Here is a 12629-nt window from a genome sequence, read left to right as displayed (position 1 = left end):
CATTTTGTAGCAGAATCCAGCAGCCATTTTGGCAAAGTACGATTCGGTGTGGATTTGCCTTCTGGGGAATCCCTGACTCAATGCAGAACATCCCGAAGTGTATTCTGATCTAGGGCGCGCCCTCTACGCTGCTTGAACTGAAAGGCTGACTCTCTTGCAGCTGCCCGCTACAGAAGGTGACTGATCATTGTGAATAAGCTCCCGTTTAGAGAATCCTGTCCGCCATGCCTAGTCTCCTCCTGAGGAGTTAAAGCTGAGTGCCTAAGAGATCCTGGATCACAGTTGAAAAGTGGATGCGCAGCTCCTTCCATCTGGGAGCTTGTCCAGTGCTCGAACACAAGGCAATTGCCACGGCATCGCCGTCGACTTGACTATCCCATTAAAAGCTCGGGGTTATTTTTTAAGCGATTGCGTTGGTAGCTGTCGTCTCCACTCAGCTATAGCTGAGGGAAGGAGGCCCGTTGAGTTCCTGCGGTTACGCTTCTGTCTAACTACCCGGAGCTGACATAACGTCAGTGAAGATGGGAGGGGATGAGATAATATTAGCTCAGGCGCTGTGGGTTGGAGAGAGCTCGTTGGCTACATTTTGGTTTGGCAGAATAAAGCCAGTGTGCTCTTATTTCTGTTTCTTTCATTTCTGCCAAATACTGATCTTGTCCCACCTAGAGGCCACGGGGACAGTGGCAGGACGAGGAGTTGCTGTTCCCCCTTCACACAAACACCCAACATGCACTATATTCTGGTCCTGTCCTCTTGCCTTACTTGTTCCGTTCATTAATATAGATCCATCGAGCTCAATTTTCACAACTTGGGGCAGGATTTGTAAATAACGTGTAGAAGTGCAGTGACACAATGGAAAAGCCTCTTGCTTTCCACGTAGGAGGTCCCAGTTTGGAATCATAGAGTTGGAAGGAGCCTCCGAGGTCGTCTAGTCTACCCCTCTGCACAGTGCAGAAATTTCACAAGTACCTCCCACCCACACCCGCGGTGATTCCTGCTCCATGCCTGGAAGATGGCAAAAAACGCCCACAACCCTCCAGGATCCCTGCCCAAACTGGCTTGGAGAAAAATCGCTGCCTGACCCCAAAGTGGCAAACAGCATTTTCCTGGGTGTGTAAGAAAGGGCCACAAGAACTACGTAAGTACTGGTACAGCCCTTCCTGCCCTCCTTCTCATGATCTGCCTAATTCACAGAATCAGCCTTGCTGAATCTAACCTCTGTTGAAAAACCTCCAAGGAAGGAGAGCCCACCACCTCCCAAGGAGGAAGCCTGTTCCACTGAGGAACCGCTCTAACGGTCAGGAAATTCTTCCTAATAAAATCATAGAGTTGGAAGGGGCCTCCAGTGTCATCTAGTCAACCGCCTGCACAATGCAGGAAACTCACAAACCCCTCCCCCTAAATTCACAGGATCCCCATAGCTGTCAGATGACCATCTTAGCCTCTGTTGAAAAACCTCCAAGGAAGGAGAGCCCACCACCTCCCAAGGAAGCCCGTTCCACTGAGGAACTGCTCTAAAGGTCAGGAAAATTCTTCCTAATAGAATCCTAGAGTTGGAAGGGGCCTCCAGGGTCATCTAGTCCAACCCCCTGCACAATGCAGGAAACTCACAAATACCTACCCCAAATTCACAGGATCTTCATCGCTGTCAGGTGGTCATTTAGCCTCTGTTGAAAAACCTCCAAGGAAGGAGAGCCCACCACCTCCCAAGGAGGACGCCTGTTCCACTGAGGAATTGCTCTAACGGTCAGGACGTTCTTCCTAACGTTGAGCTAGAAACTCTTCTGATTTCATTTCAACCCACACTTCCAACAGAAAGGATCATATAGGAGGTGATTAAGGCCTCAACCCAAGACTCTGGAGAGCAGCAGGTGATCCTCAAAGCACTACAAGCTAATTTATTTGCAAGAATAGAAAGAGCATTGTTGGTTTGAACGAGAGGGCCTTCTAGTAATGCATTTAGTTACCGACTGGCTGCTTCCTGGGGAGAGACCTCCAAGTAACGTGTGAAAGAACACCGCTTCTGAGACATGGAGGTGCCATCAGCTGTCACGGCTAACCAGGGCTGAGACACCATGAATTTGCCAGTCTGGGTAGATGATACTGAAATTGATGGCCCCATCGCTTTGATTCAGCGTAAGGCAGTTCCGTGGGAGCCTCTGTGTGTGTTCCGCTGAGCCTGCTTCTTCGGGGAGGGGCAGGATACGAGTCGAATTGATAAATAAATAATAAACGCATGGACCAGAAGCCAGCAGCATCAACGTTATAACTCAGGCAGGGTCCAGCAATGTGCTTTTGATCCTAGAATAATGTTGTGGCTAAGGCTGAACCCCAGTTAGAGGCATATCCCCCCTGTGGGCATGCACTGTTTCCTAGTCAGGAGACAAAAAGCGATGCAACCTTGCACCTTTGTTGGATTATAGCTACGGGAATGACCCTATGCGAAAACATTTTGGCCTGTGGTTGGTGGGCAGTGCCAGGGAAAGCACCTTGGGTGGCAAGGAAGGGTGGGGAAGACCTCTGGGAGTCTGTCTCAGTCGGTATAAGCAGGGCTAGGAAATTTTGACAGTGCTTTGATTTGTTGCAAAGCAGAGCTTGTGTCAGACTTTATGGTGTGGTTGCCTAGCAGTGAGAGCCAGTTTGGTGTAGCGGTTAAGTGTGCGGACTCTTATCTGGGAGAACTGGGTTTGATTCTCCACTCCTCCACCTGCAGCTGCTGGAATGGCCTTAGGTCAGCCATAGCTCTAATAGAGAGCCAGTTTGGTGTAGCGGTTAAGTGTGCGGACTCTTATCTGGGAGAACCAGGTTTGATTCCCCACTCCTCCACCTGCAGCTGCTGGAATGGCCTTGGGTCAGCCATAGCTCTAATAGAGAGCCAGTTTGGTGTAGCGGTTAAGTGTGCGGACTCTTATCTGGGAGAACCGGGTTTGATTCCCCACTCCTACACTTGCACCTGCTGGAATGGCCTTGGGTCAGCCATAGCTCTAATAGAGAGCCAGTTTGGTGTAGCGGTTAAGTGTGCGGACTCTTATCTGGGAGAACCGGGTTTGATTCCCCACTCCTCCACTTGCAGCTGCTGGAATGGCCTTGGGTCAGCCATAACTCTGGCAGAGGTTGTCCTTGAAAGGGCAGCTGCTGTGAGAGCCCTCTCAGCCCCACCCACCTCACAGGGTGTCTTGTGGGGAAGGAAGATAAAGGGGATTGTGAGCCGCTCTGAGTCTCTGATTCAGAGAGAAGGGCCCGGTATAAATCTGCAGTCGTCTTCTTATCCTTAATGAAGTCCTCGCCCTTTCAGTTGGATAGTTCAGGCATTACCTTGGGCTGCATAGCTTCATTTTTTGGTTTTGTTTGCAAAAAAGGCAACTACGTTTCAGTGTATTTGTCTTCTGGAGTACTCTGCAGTGTTTAAATCATTATTATTATTATTATTTTATAATAAAGAGGGAGGGAACCTGCAAGTACCGTAGTTGGGGGAGGCATATAATTTTTTCCCTCTCCGCTATTCCTTCTTTCTTTTTCCTGAAAACCATCATACAGACTTTAACTGTTTCCTCCTTCTTTCTCTTTCTCCCTATACCAAACGACCTCTTTCAGCTGTATTTATTATTTAATTCATCTATACCCCCACATTTCTCCACAATGGGGACTCAAAACAGCTAAAAGCATTCTCTTTTTCTCCATTTTTATCTTCATAACAGCCCTATAAGGGCGGTAAGGCTGTTTGTGTAACTGTGATCCAAGATCACCCTGTGAGATTCCCCAGTAGAGTGGGGATTTGAACCCGGGTCTCCCGGATCCTAGTCTGAAACTCTAGCCACTACCTCACAATGGTTTTTGTGTGACGGCTGCTGTCGAATAGTAGTAAGCAGCCAGTCGGAGTTATGCACCTTGCATAGTAGCAAGTCACCTATTGGTTGCTGGTGGGAGTAGCACCAGCGAGTCTTTCCTCAATGGCCCAAATTGCTCTTTAGAGGGGCCTTCCCCTTCTCCTTCCCCTTTACTGACAGAACTGACAGCTTGAAAGTTGACAATACTATTGTGGTTGCCTAGCAATGGCCACTAAAGGCATTTGTGTCCTAAAGCTACAGTGCAGCTTCTATCTTTTTTATTTGATTTCAGATTTTTCATGCAAACCCTGGGCTTTCCTCAGGTTTATAGAAACTCCTTTCTTGTCTGTCCATGGCTCCAGTCTCCGGATTTAAGTATCCGCAGATGGGGCCACGTTGAGAATGAGATATATCGATACGTGTTAAACTCTGAAACGCTGGACTTGGTATAGCAGCTGTGTAGTAGAGTGGAGCCCAAAGCATGTAGCAGAGGCTGGGATGTTAAACATTTGGATAATTGAGAGCTTTTCTTCCAGTTACACTGTTGTGGAACTGAATGGGAACAACTTGGTAGACTCATATAATTAACTGGTTTGGATAAACAGTGTTTCTTTTGTTCATGTTAAATTATCAGATGCTGAGGCACGGACTACCCTAAGCCTGCTCTCATGTCATTCAAGTAAAATTAGAACTTTCATTCGGAGTTGTAATTTCTAGATGCGTTGCCCAAGTTAAGAGTTTGGCAAGAAGGGCCGTTGAGTCCTTCAGTAAGTGGCAGAGGCCAAGCATCAGTGACTAGACAGCTTGTCATCGTTTTGCTCTGCAAAACTTGGATCTTCTCTCCATCTGCACACACCCCCCCCCCGTTCTTTAATGTTTGGCCCAATCTCAGCATCCCTATTTTGTTTCCAGCTGCCTCCAAACCCCAAGAGCAGGAGTAAATCTTGCTGCTGTCAGACACTCGATGAGAAAATAAAGTTGTGGTTTGAGCTTTTTTTTAGAAAACAAAACAAAAAACTGCTGCCTTTCCTAATTGCAGATGAAAAAGAAGCACAGCAGAGCCTACGGACCTGGAACTGATTTTTAAAGCATTCCGTCTGAAGTAAATGCACCTTAGTTACGTCTTAGTGAGGTCATAAAGCAAGCCGTGTGTATGTGTGCATGCACACCAAGATGCGACTATTTGAGAAGTGAGCCTGACTTCCTAGGGCTCCGAGTCGGAACTCAGCAGGCCACTCCACCCCTGCAGAATAATCTAAAGCATAAACCAGGGGTCCCCAACTTGGTGACTGCGGGCTCCCGGGTGCCTGCCAAGCGTTTTTAGAAAGTGGGCAAGGCCAGGTGGGGCTAGTGCCCAGCTGCGCTCCTGATTGGCTAGGCAGATTAAAATAATAATAATAATTGTGACGGAACCGGCCCGATTCTGCCTTCAGACCCGGTCCCGTCAGCTCCCTATGGAGTCGCCAACTCCTGGAGGGAGCTATTTCTCCTCCTGCCCCTTGGGCTCGCTGCCACCACCTGCTCAGTCTAGGGGTTCAGATTGAGAGGAACAGGACTCCCAATCCCCCTCTCCAGCTATGAGGCCAGGCCTCAAGGTCCTCTGCCACCCTGCACTTGGGTTTCACAGAGACCTCAGCACTTCTTTGGGGCACCCCTGGAGGATTGGCACCTTATCCAACTGCATGCCTTCTCCCCTTCCCCGGGGCCCCCTTCTCAACACAGCGTGGTCTAGAGTGGTTGGGGATCTATGTGGTACAGAGATTGACTGCCAGCATTTAAAACAGCAAAAAAATATTTATTTACAAGAGAAAAAGAAAGGGAAAGAAAAACAAAACAAAAACAGTTGCATTTAAAAAGTTAGCACAGCACACAGCATAACAAAGAAAAGTTGATTATAAACGCATCCTGCTGGCCCTGATCTAAACATGCCCTGCCCTTTTGGATGACTTACTTTGTCTTACTGCCTGGAGGCCTCATTCTCTTTTGAATAGGCCGCATGCACAGGCAGGAGCTCTCCCACTGGCAACCTCTTCCTTCGAGCTGCAGCTGAGAACTGAAAAACTCTTCCTCCTAACTCACATGCAGAGAGCAAAAGAACTTCCTGCCTCTCTAGGAGACTTTCCCCCTAGAGTTGTTGGTTTGGCTCTGGAAGGGAGGGGGGGAAAGGAGGGGAAGGCTAGGCCCAAGCCTGCTTGGCAGTTTAGCAGTCCCTCCCAATGAAGCACCAACATGGATTAAAATGGCGTTTCTCCACAATAATAATAATAATAAATTTTATTTGTATCCCGCCCTCCCCGCCGAAGCAGGCTCAGGGCGGCTAACAGGACATGGTCTACACCATGATTTGTATAAAACAATTTTAAAATACAGTTAATAAATACATTTAAAAAAACAGTTACATAAAATTTAAAACTACAATAAATTAGGGTGCTATATTCAATAGATGTATTCCGGCGGCTAGATATCGCTTTCAGGGTTCCTTATAAGCTTGCAAAAAGAGGGTGGTTTTGCAAGCCCTGCGGAACTGATTAAAGTCCCGCAGGGCTCGCACTTCCTCCGGTAGCTGATTCCACCAGTGGGGGGCCATTATGGAGAAGGCCTGCTCCCTCGTTACTTTCAGTTTGGCCTCCTTTGGTCCAGGGATCCTTAAAAGGCTTTGGGAGCTAGATCTTAGTGCTCTCTAGGGAACATGTGGAGAGAGGCGGTCCCTAAGGTAGGCAGGTCCTCGGCCATATAGGGCTTTATAGGTAATGACCAGCACCTTGTAGCGAACTCGGAATATAATTGGAAGCCAGTGCAGTTCCTTCAGCCCATGCCACACGTGTTCCCACCAAGGTAATCCCAGTAGCAGCGTGGCCGCCGCATTCTGCACTAGCTGCAACTTCCGAGTTCGGCACAGGGGCAGCCCCATGTAGAGGGCATTACAGTAGTCTAATCTCGAGGTGACCGTTGCATGGATCACTGTTGCTAGGTCGCTACGTTCTAGGAAGGGGGCCAACTGTCTTGCCCTTCTAAGATGGAAGAAGGCGGATTTAGCAGTGGCTGCTATCTGTGCCTCCATTGTCAGGGAGGGCTCCAGTAGCACTCCCAGGCTCTTGACCCTGCGCACTGGTATCAGTGACGCACCGTCAAAGGCCGGTAGGGAGATCTCCCCTCGCAGCCCGCAGCAATTTGCTGGGTTCAGCTTCAGCCCACTCAGCCTGATCCAGTATGCCATGGCCTGCAACGCTCGGTCCAAATTTATAGGGGTGTCGGCGGTCCGGCCGCCCATCAATAGATAGAGCTGAGTGTCATCAGCGTACTGATGGCAACCCAGCCCATGTCTCCGGGCAATCTGGGCAAGGGGGCGCATAAAGGCATCAAAGAGTTACTGTGAGAGTTATTTTCAGGTGGGTCGCCATGTTTGTCTGAAAGAGGGCACCTTTTAGACCAACAAAGTTTTATTCAAAGTATAAACTTTCATTTGCATACATGCACACGAAAGCTTATAACTTATAACAGGAGGTGGTGGCAGTAACAAGCATAGACAGCTTCAAGAGGGGATTGGATAATCATATGGAGCAGAGGTCCATCAGTGGCTATTAGCCACAGCGTATTGTTGGAACTCTCTGTCTGGGGCAGTGATGCTCTGTATTCTTGGTGCTTGGTGGTGCGGGGGCGGGGGGCACAGTGGAAGGGCTTCTAGTGTCCTGGCCCCACTGGTGGACTTCTAGTGTCCTGGCCCCACTGGTGGACTTCCTGATGGCACTTGGGTTTTTTTGGCCACTATGTGACACAGAGTGTTGGACTGGATGGGCCATTGGCCTGATCCAACAGGGCTTGTCTTATGTTCTTATGTGACACAGAGTGTTGGACTGGATGGACCATTGGCCTGATCCAACAGGGCTTCTCTTATGTTCTTATGTCTAGTCAGTGATGCTGTGTATTCTTGGTGCTTGGTGGGGCACAGTGGGAGGGCTTCTAGTGTCCTGGCCCCACTGATGGACCTCCTGATGGCACTTGGGTTTTTTTGGCCACTGTGTGACACAGAGTGTTGGACTGGATGGGCCATTGGTTTGATCCAACATGGCTTCTCTTATGTTCTTAACTTGAATAAAACTTTTTTTGTCTTAAAGGTGCCACTGGTCTTTGTTCGTATGAGGGTTAAGTTATGCGTAACCTTGCTCCCTGGCATTTTGTGGTTGGCTCTGCCTCCTTTGGCAACCAGTTTGTCGAATTCTGGCCCTGTATCAGAATTCTAAAAGTGCCCAGAGGCATAAAAAAAAAAAAGGTTGGGGTGTTCTGGTGTAGACTAGATCCCATTCCTGGGTGTTGTGCCTTGAAATAAGGCAGGAACTAGTCTAAGTGTCCTTCATGTACACTTAATGGTCTTTCCTGTTCTCTGACTTTACATGTTGTATATTTATTCTTAGTAAATGGTAAGAAAGATCTGTAGGGCTATGCACAGGGAAGATGTAGAGTTCATGCAAAATTGCTGACCAAGATTTAAGCAGCTGATTCCAACAAGCTAACCTTGGAATGTCTTCTGACAGATCCTGCGGAAACTCAAGAGCCTGGCCTTGGAAACAGAGACAGAACTGGAAAGGCAGGATGAAGCCCTGGACGTCATCACCTCGTCTGTCGATCGAGCCACTACGAACATCGATAAGCAGAACCGTAGAATAAAGAAATTGACGTAGTATGTCTGAGGAGCCTGTTATGACCAGGCAGGCAACGACCGCCCATCGTAATAGTCTCTGATGTTGTGTTGTCCTACAACTCTTGTAAAAGTAGGGGCTTAGGACTGAAGGGAGAAAATATTCATTTGTGGGGGTTCGTTCTGAGAGGCCTTCTCTGCTGTTAGAGAATATTCCATTCAGTTATGGCAAAACCGAGCTTGCTGTCAGGCTGAATTGCAGAGAGTTGGGAATTCTGGCAGACTTGAGCCTGCCAAGTTAGAGATTCGTCGATAGCTTTTGAAAAGCAGGTTCGTCCCAGGATCTCTGGGAATTGAGAGGATGCCAGGTTACGGCAGAACGCCTCGAGAGAATCCTGACGTGTTCTTACAGAAAACGAAGGCAAAATGCAGTTCTCCCTTGATTTGCCTAATGAATGACTCGTGTCAATAATTTAAATTGCACTTTATGTATCCAGAGGGGTCCTGTCTTTCCCCTAAGGGCGTGGCTGGCACGTTTCAGGCTAAAATAGCATGTGATCATCAAACTACTACAAGCCAATTGAGTTGCAATAACTTAAGAGCATCGTTGGGTTGGATAGAAGATCCTTCTAGTCCTGCACAAAAGTCGCCAGCTGGCCGCTGCCTGGGAAGAGAGCAGCAGTCAATGTGTGAAAGCGCCTTTCTTCTGCAGCGTGGAGGTGCCGTTAACTGTTGTTGCTAATTAGGGCTGAGACACCATCCTCCATGAATTTGCGTAATCCCTTTTTAAAGCCATATAAGCGAACAGCAATTGCCTGCCGACCTAATTGGGTTGTCCAGTTAGTTCCTACCGATTACCTGGACGTATGCTTAGGAGGCAGGGACCAATCCCTTTCTCTTTTCAAAGCTGGCTTCATGCTCGTGGGGCACCTTACACATTTGAAAGGGAATAGCTGTACATGAAACGTCACTGCTCTTGTTCGGTTCTCAGTCCTGCTTCGTTAGCTATGATTTTAAATGGTGTCTTTCTAGCCAAGAAACTCTTTTAACCGAATAGGTTTTAGATGTGATATAGCGCTGTACATATTTGTACCATCCAGTTGTGGTGTCAGTGGTTTTAAGCTGTCCTGCTGTGTTATTATTCTTGGCATGCAACTTGTTCTATGTCATTATTCCCTGGCCTGCTCCCCCTTGAATTCTGAAAGCTATATTTTCTGGTTTAGGGTATGAGTTCTGGAAACACTACTTTCAAGTGAAACACTTGAGAGCCAGAAGCGACATCTGGGTCATGTTGCCTAATTAAGTGACTTAAAGCCAATTAAGTGACTTTAGCTCCCTGATTTGCTTCCAAGTGAATCAGAAAGCATTTTAGTTCAAAGCTCTAGGGCAGGGGGGTGTCCAGTGTGTTGCCCATGGTGCAGGTGCCAGGTGTTTTTAGGAAGTGGGTGGGGTCAGGTATGGCTTTTGCCCAGCAAGGCTTCTGATTGACCATTGGAGGTATGGCTGTGAAGATTTTTTTTAAAAAATCTTGCTTTGGCAGTAGTTACCACCATAGTAGAAGAATCTACACTGTGTTATTGAAGTCATGCTATGGCAATCATTTTTTGGTTGGGTCCACCCCCTGCAGCAGCTATTTTGTCACTGTGCCTGCTACGTCATAATTCTAAATCTTGTCTGCTGGCTCAAAAAAGTTGGGGACCCCTGCTCTAGGGACTGAGCTGAGCTGAACTCAAATTATAGACAAAAATAAAAAAAAATCCATTAGCTTTGTTCAGTCTTAGCCGTGTACATAGCGCCTCTTTACCATTGCAGAGCAAATTGTACAAGAGTAGAAAATAGGGCTGCAGATAATCTAATGTATCAAAGATTTCAGGTTTTCACGGCTGGTAACATCATTGGGGTTAGTAGAATCTTTCGGGATCAAGTGCCGTGTTCTACTGGAGAAAGTTTTCCTTCCAGACGTTTCGTTCTCAGCTGCGGAGAACATCCGCAGTGGCGTTGCAGCCGGAGCAGGCGCTCTGACCTTCTTGGCTGCTGTGCATTGAGTGGGGCCAGGGCTGCTGGAGAGCTGCTATTTGTAGGCTGGAGGGGGTGTGATGAAAGGGCAATTGGTTTGTGGATGTGCCCATTGTTTGGTGGGGCTTCCTTTCATCACACCCCCTCCAGCCTAGAAATAGCAGCTCTCCAGCAGCCCTGGCCCCACTCAATGCACAGCAGCCAAGAAGGTCTGAGCGCCTGCTCCGGCTGCAACGCCACTGAGGATGTTCTCCGCAGCCGAGAACGAAACGTCTGGAAGGAAAACTTTCTCCAGTAGAACACGGCACTTGATCCCGAAAGATTCTACAAACCCCAGTCTAATGTATGCTTTGTTTTCTGGTGCAGAAGCTGCAGGTTTGGACAGTTAGCCACATTTTTAAAAGCAGCTGTCCTGCCTTTTACCTTTTGGAATTTATTTTTGCAATTTTTTTTTAATTTTCAAATGGTGGGGGAGGGGGAGAGAGAACTCGGAGCGCACCTCTTCACATCAGTCTCCCCTTTCTGGGGGGGAGCCGCGCTAGGAAAGCATTTCCCCTGATGACCCTCCTCATTTCTGTCGAGTAAATAAGGCACAGAAGCGAGAGTTATTTAATCAAAATAATACTCCTTACCTATCAGGAAGAGGGGGGTGGGGTGGGAAACGGGATGGTTCTAAGAAAATAAACTCCTGAAAACTACATACTTGTTCTACAAGTTAGACTAATGCGCTGAACAAGTAACCGAGAAGAAAAGGAAGAACAGGAAGCAACAAATAAAGGCCATTAACCCTTTTCTAGAGACCTTAACAGGAAGAAAGTGAATTCATTAGCCCACTCATACAGTGCTAAATTAAAACCAGCCAATCAGTTTGTCAGATACACCAATTAACACACAGGATTGGCTCTGAGCCAGGTTGTACTTCCCGGTCAAGTCTCTGCTACAACCAAATGCATCAACCTTATAGTGATTGAAATTTATCTTGCCATATCCCAACACTTTCTTGTTGGAAGGGAGCTAGAAAAGTGTCCCTCCTGATGACCTTTCTCATTTTGGGGTCACCTTTTTTTATTTTTAATGCCTTGCTTACAACCTTGATTTTGCCAAACCTCTGCTGCCTCAGTGTTTTGTTTTGTTTTTTAATTTATTTGAAAGCTGCTTCACCATACGACAGTTAAGGATCTCAACACTCATAGGGGAGGGATGGTGGCTCAGTGGTAGAGCATCTGCTTGGGAAGCAGAAGGTCCCAGGTTCAATCCCCGACATCTCCAAAAAAGGGTCCAGGCAAGTAGGTGTGAAAAACCTCAGCTTGAGACCCTGGAGAGCCGCTGCCAGTCTAAGTAGACGAGACTGACTTTGATGGACCGAGGGTCTGATTCAGTATAAGGCAGCTTCATATGTTCACAAGGAATGAAGGCAACTTTAAGGGAGGGATGGTAGCTCAGTGGTAGAGCATCTGCTTGGGAAGCAGAAGGCCCCAGGTTCAATCCCCGGCATCTCCAACTAAAAAGGGGCCAGGCAAGTAGGCGTGAAAGACCTCCGCTTGAGGCCCTGGAGAGCCACTGCCCGTCTGAGTAGACAAGACTGACTTTAGAGAGGGATGGTAGCTCAGTGGTAGAGCATCTGCTTGGGAAGCAGAAGATCCCAGGTTCAATCCCCGGCATCTCCAACTAAAAAGGGTCCAGGCAAGTAGGTGTGAAAAACCTCCGCTTGAGACCCTGGAGAGCCACTGCCGGTCTGAGAAGACAATACTGACTTTGATGGACCAAGGGCCTGATTCAGTATAAGGCAGCTTCATATGTTCATCAGATTAGGCAGCTTCATCTGTTCATCAGATTAGGCCCTGCAGTAGAATCATCCATTGCCCTTGTGCTGAATAGGGACTGGGAAGTAAACCTATCTCCGTCCCCCAGGCACCCAAGCTGATGTGAGGCAGGCTTTTCCCTGCCGGGTTTTTGCCTGAGTAAGCTCTGAGGATGCTTCGCTACGTGATGCTGTGCAGAGTTGGGCATCTGAACCGTCATTCCTTAAAAGTAACGACCGTGCACCCTTTGGTGACAGGCTGTTTTGAAGCTGTCATCAGTTTACACTGTGCGGCTTTCACGGGGAGTGTCACACTGGCAGGGGACCAGGGAGGGCTTTCTACTGGCTG

The 12629-nt window shown here is 48.0% G+C and overlaps 1 protein-coding gene across 1 annotated transcript in view; it reads left to right on the top strand.

The window, feature by feature from the left end:
- Positions 1–10240, top strand: part of SNAP47 (synaptosome associated protein 47) — a 51516-nt gene extending 41276 nt beyond the window's left edge. The window contains exon 5 of the mRNA XM_060247923.1: positions 8360–10240. Coding sequence (XP_060103906.1) covers positions 8360–8506 — 147 coding nt within the window. The 3' untranslated portion in view covers positions 8507–10240. The remainder of the gene's footprint in view (positions 1–8359) is intronic.
- The last annotated feature ends 2389 nt before the right edge of the window (positions 10241–12629 follow it).

This window comes from Heteronotia binoei, chromosome 10 (assembly GCF_032191835.1).
Source record: "Heteronotia binoei isolate CCM8104 ecotype False Entrance Well chromosome 10, APGP_CSIRO_Hbin_v1, whole genome shotgun sequence".
In the NCBI taxonomy this organism is placed as follows: domain Eukaryota; kingdom Metazoa; phylum Chordata; class Lepidosauria; order Squamata; family Gekkonidae; genus Heteronotia; species Heteronotia binoei.
Note: the sequence above shows the minus strand (reverse complement) of the source record. Positions and strands in the feature narration are given on the sequence as shown.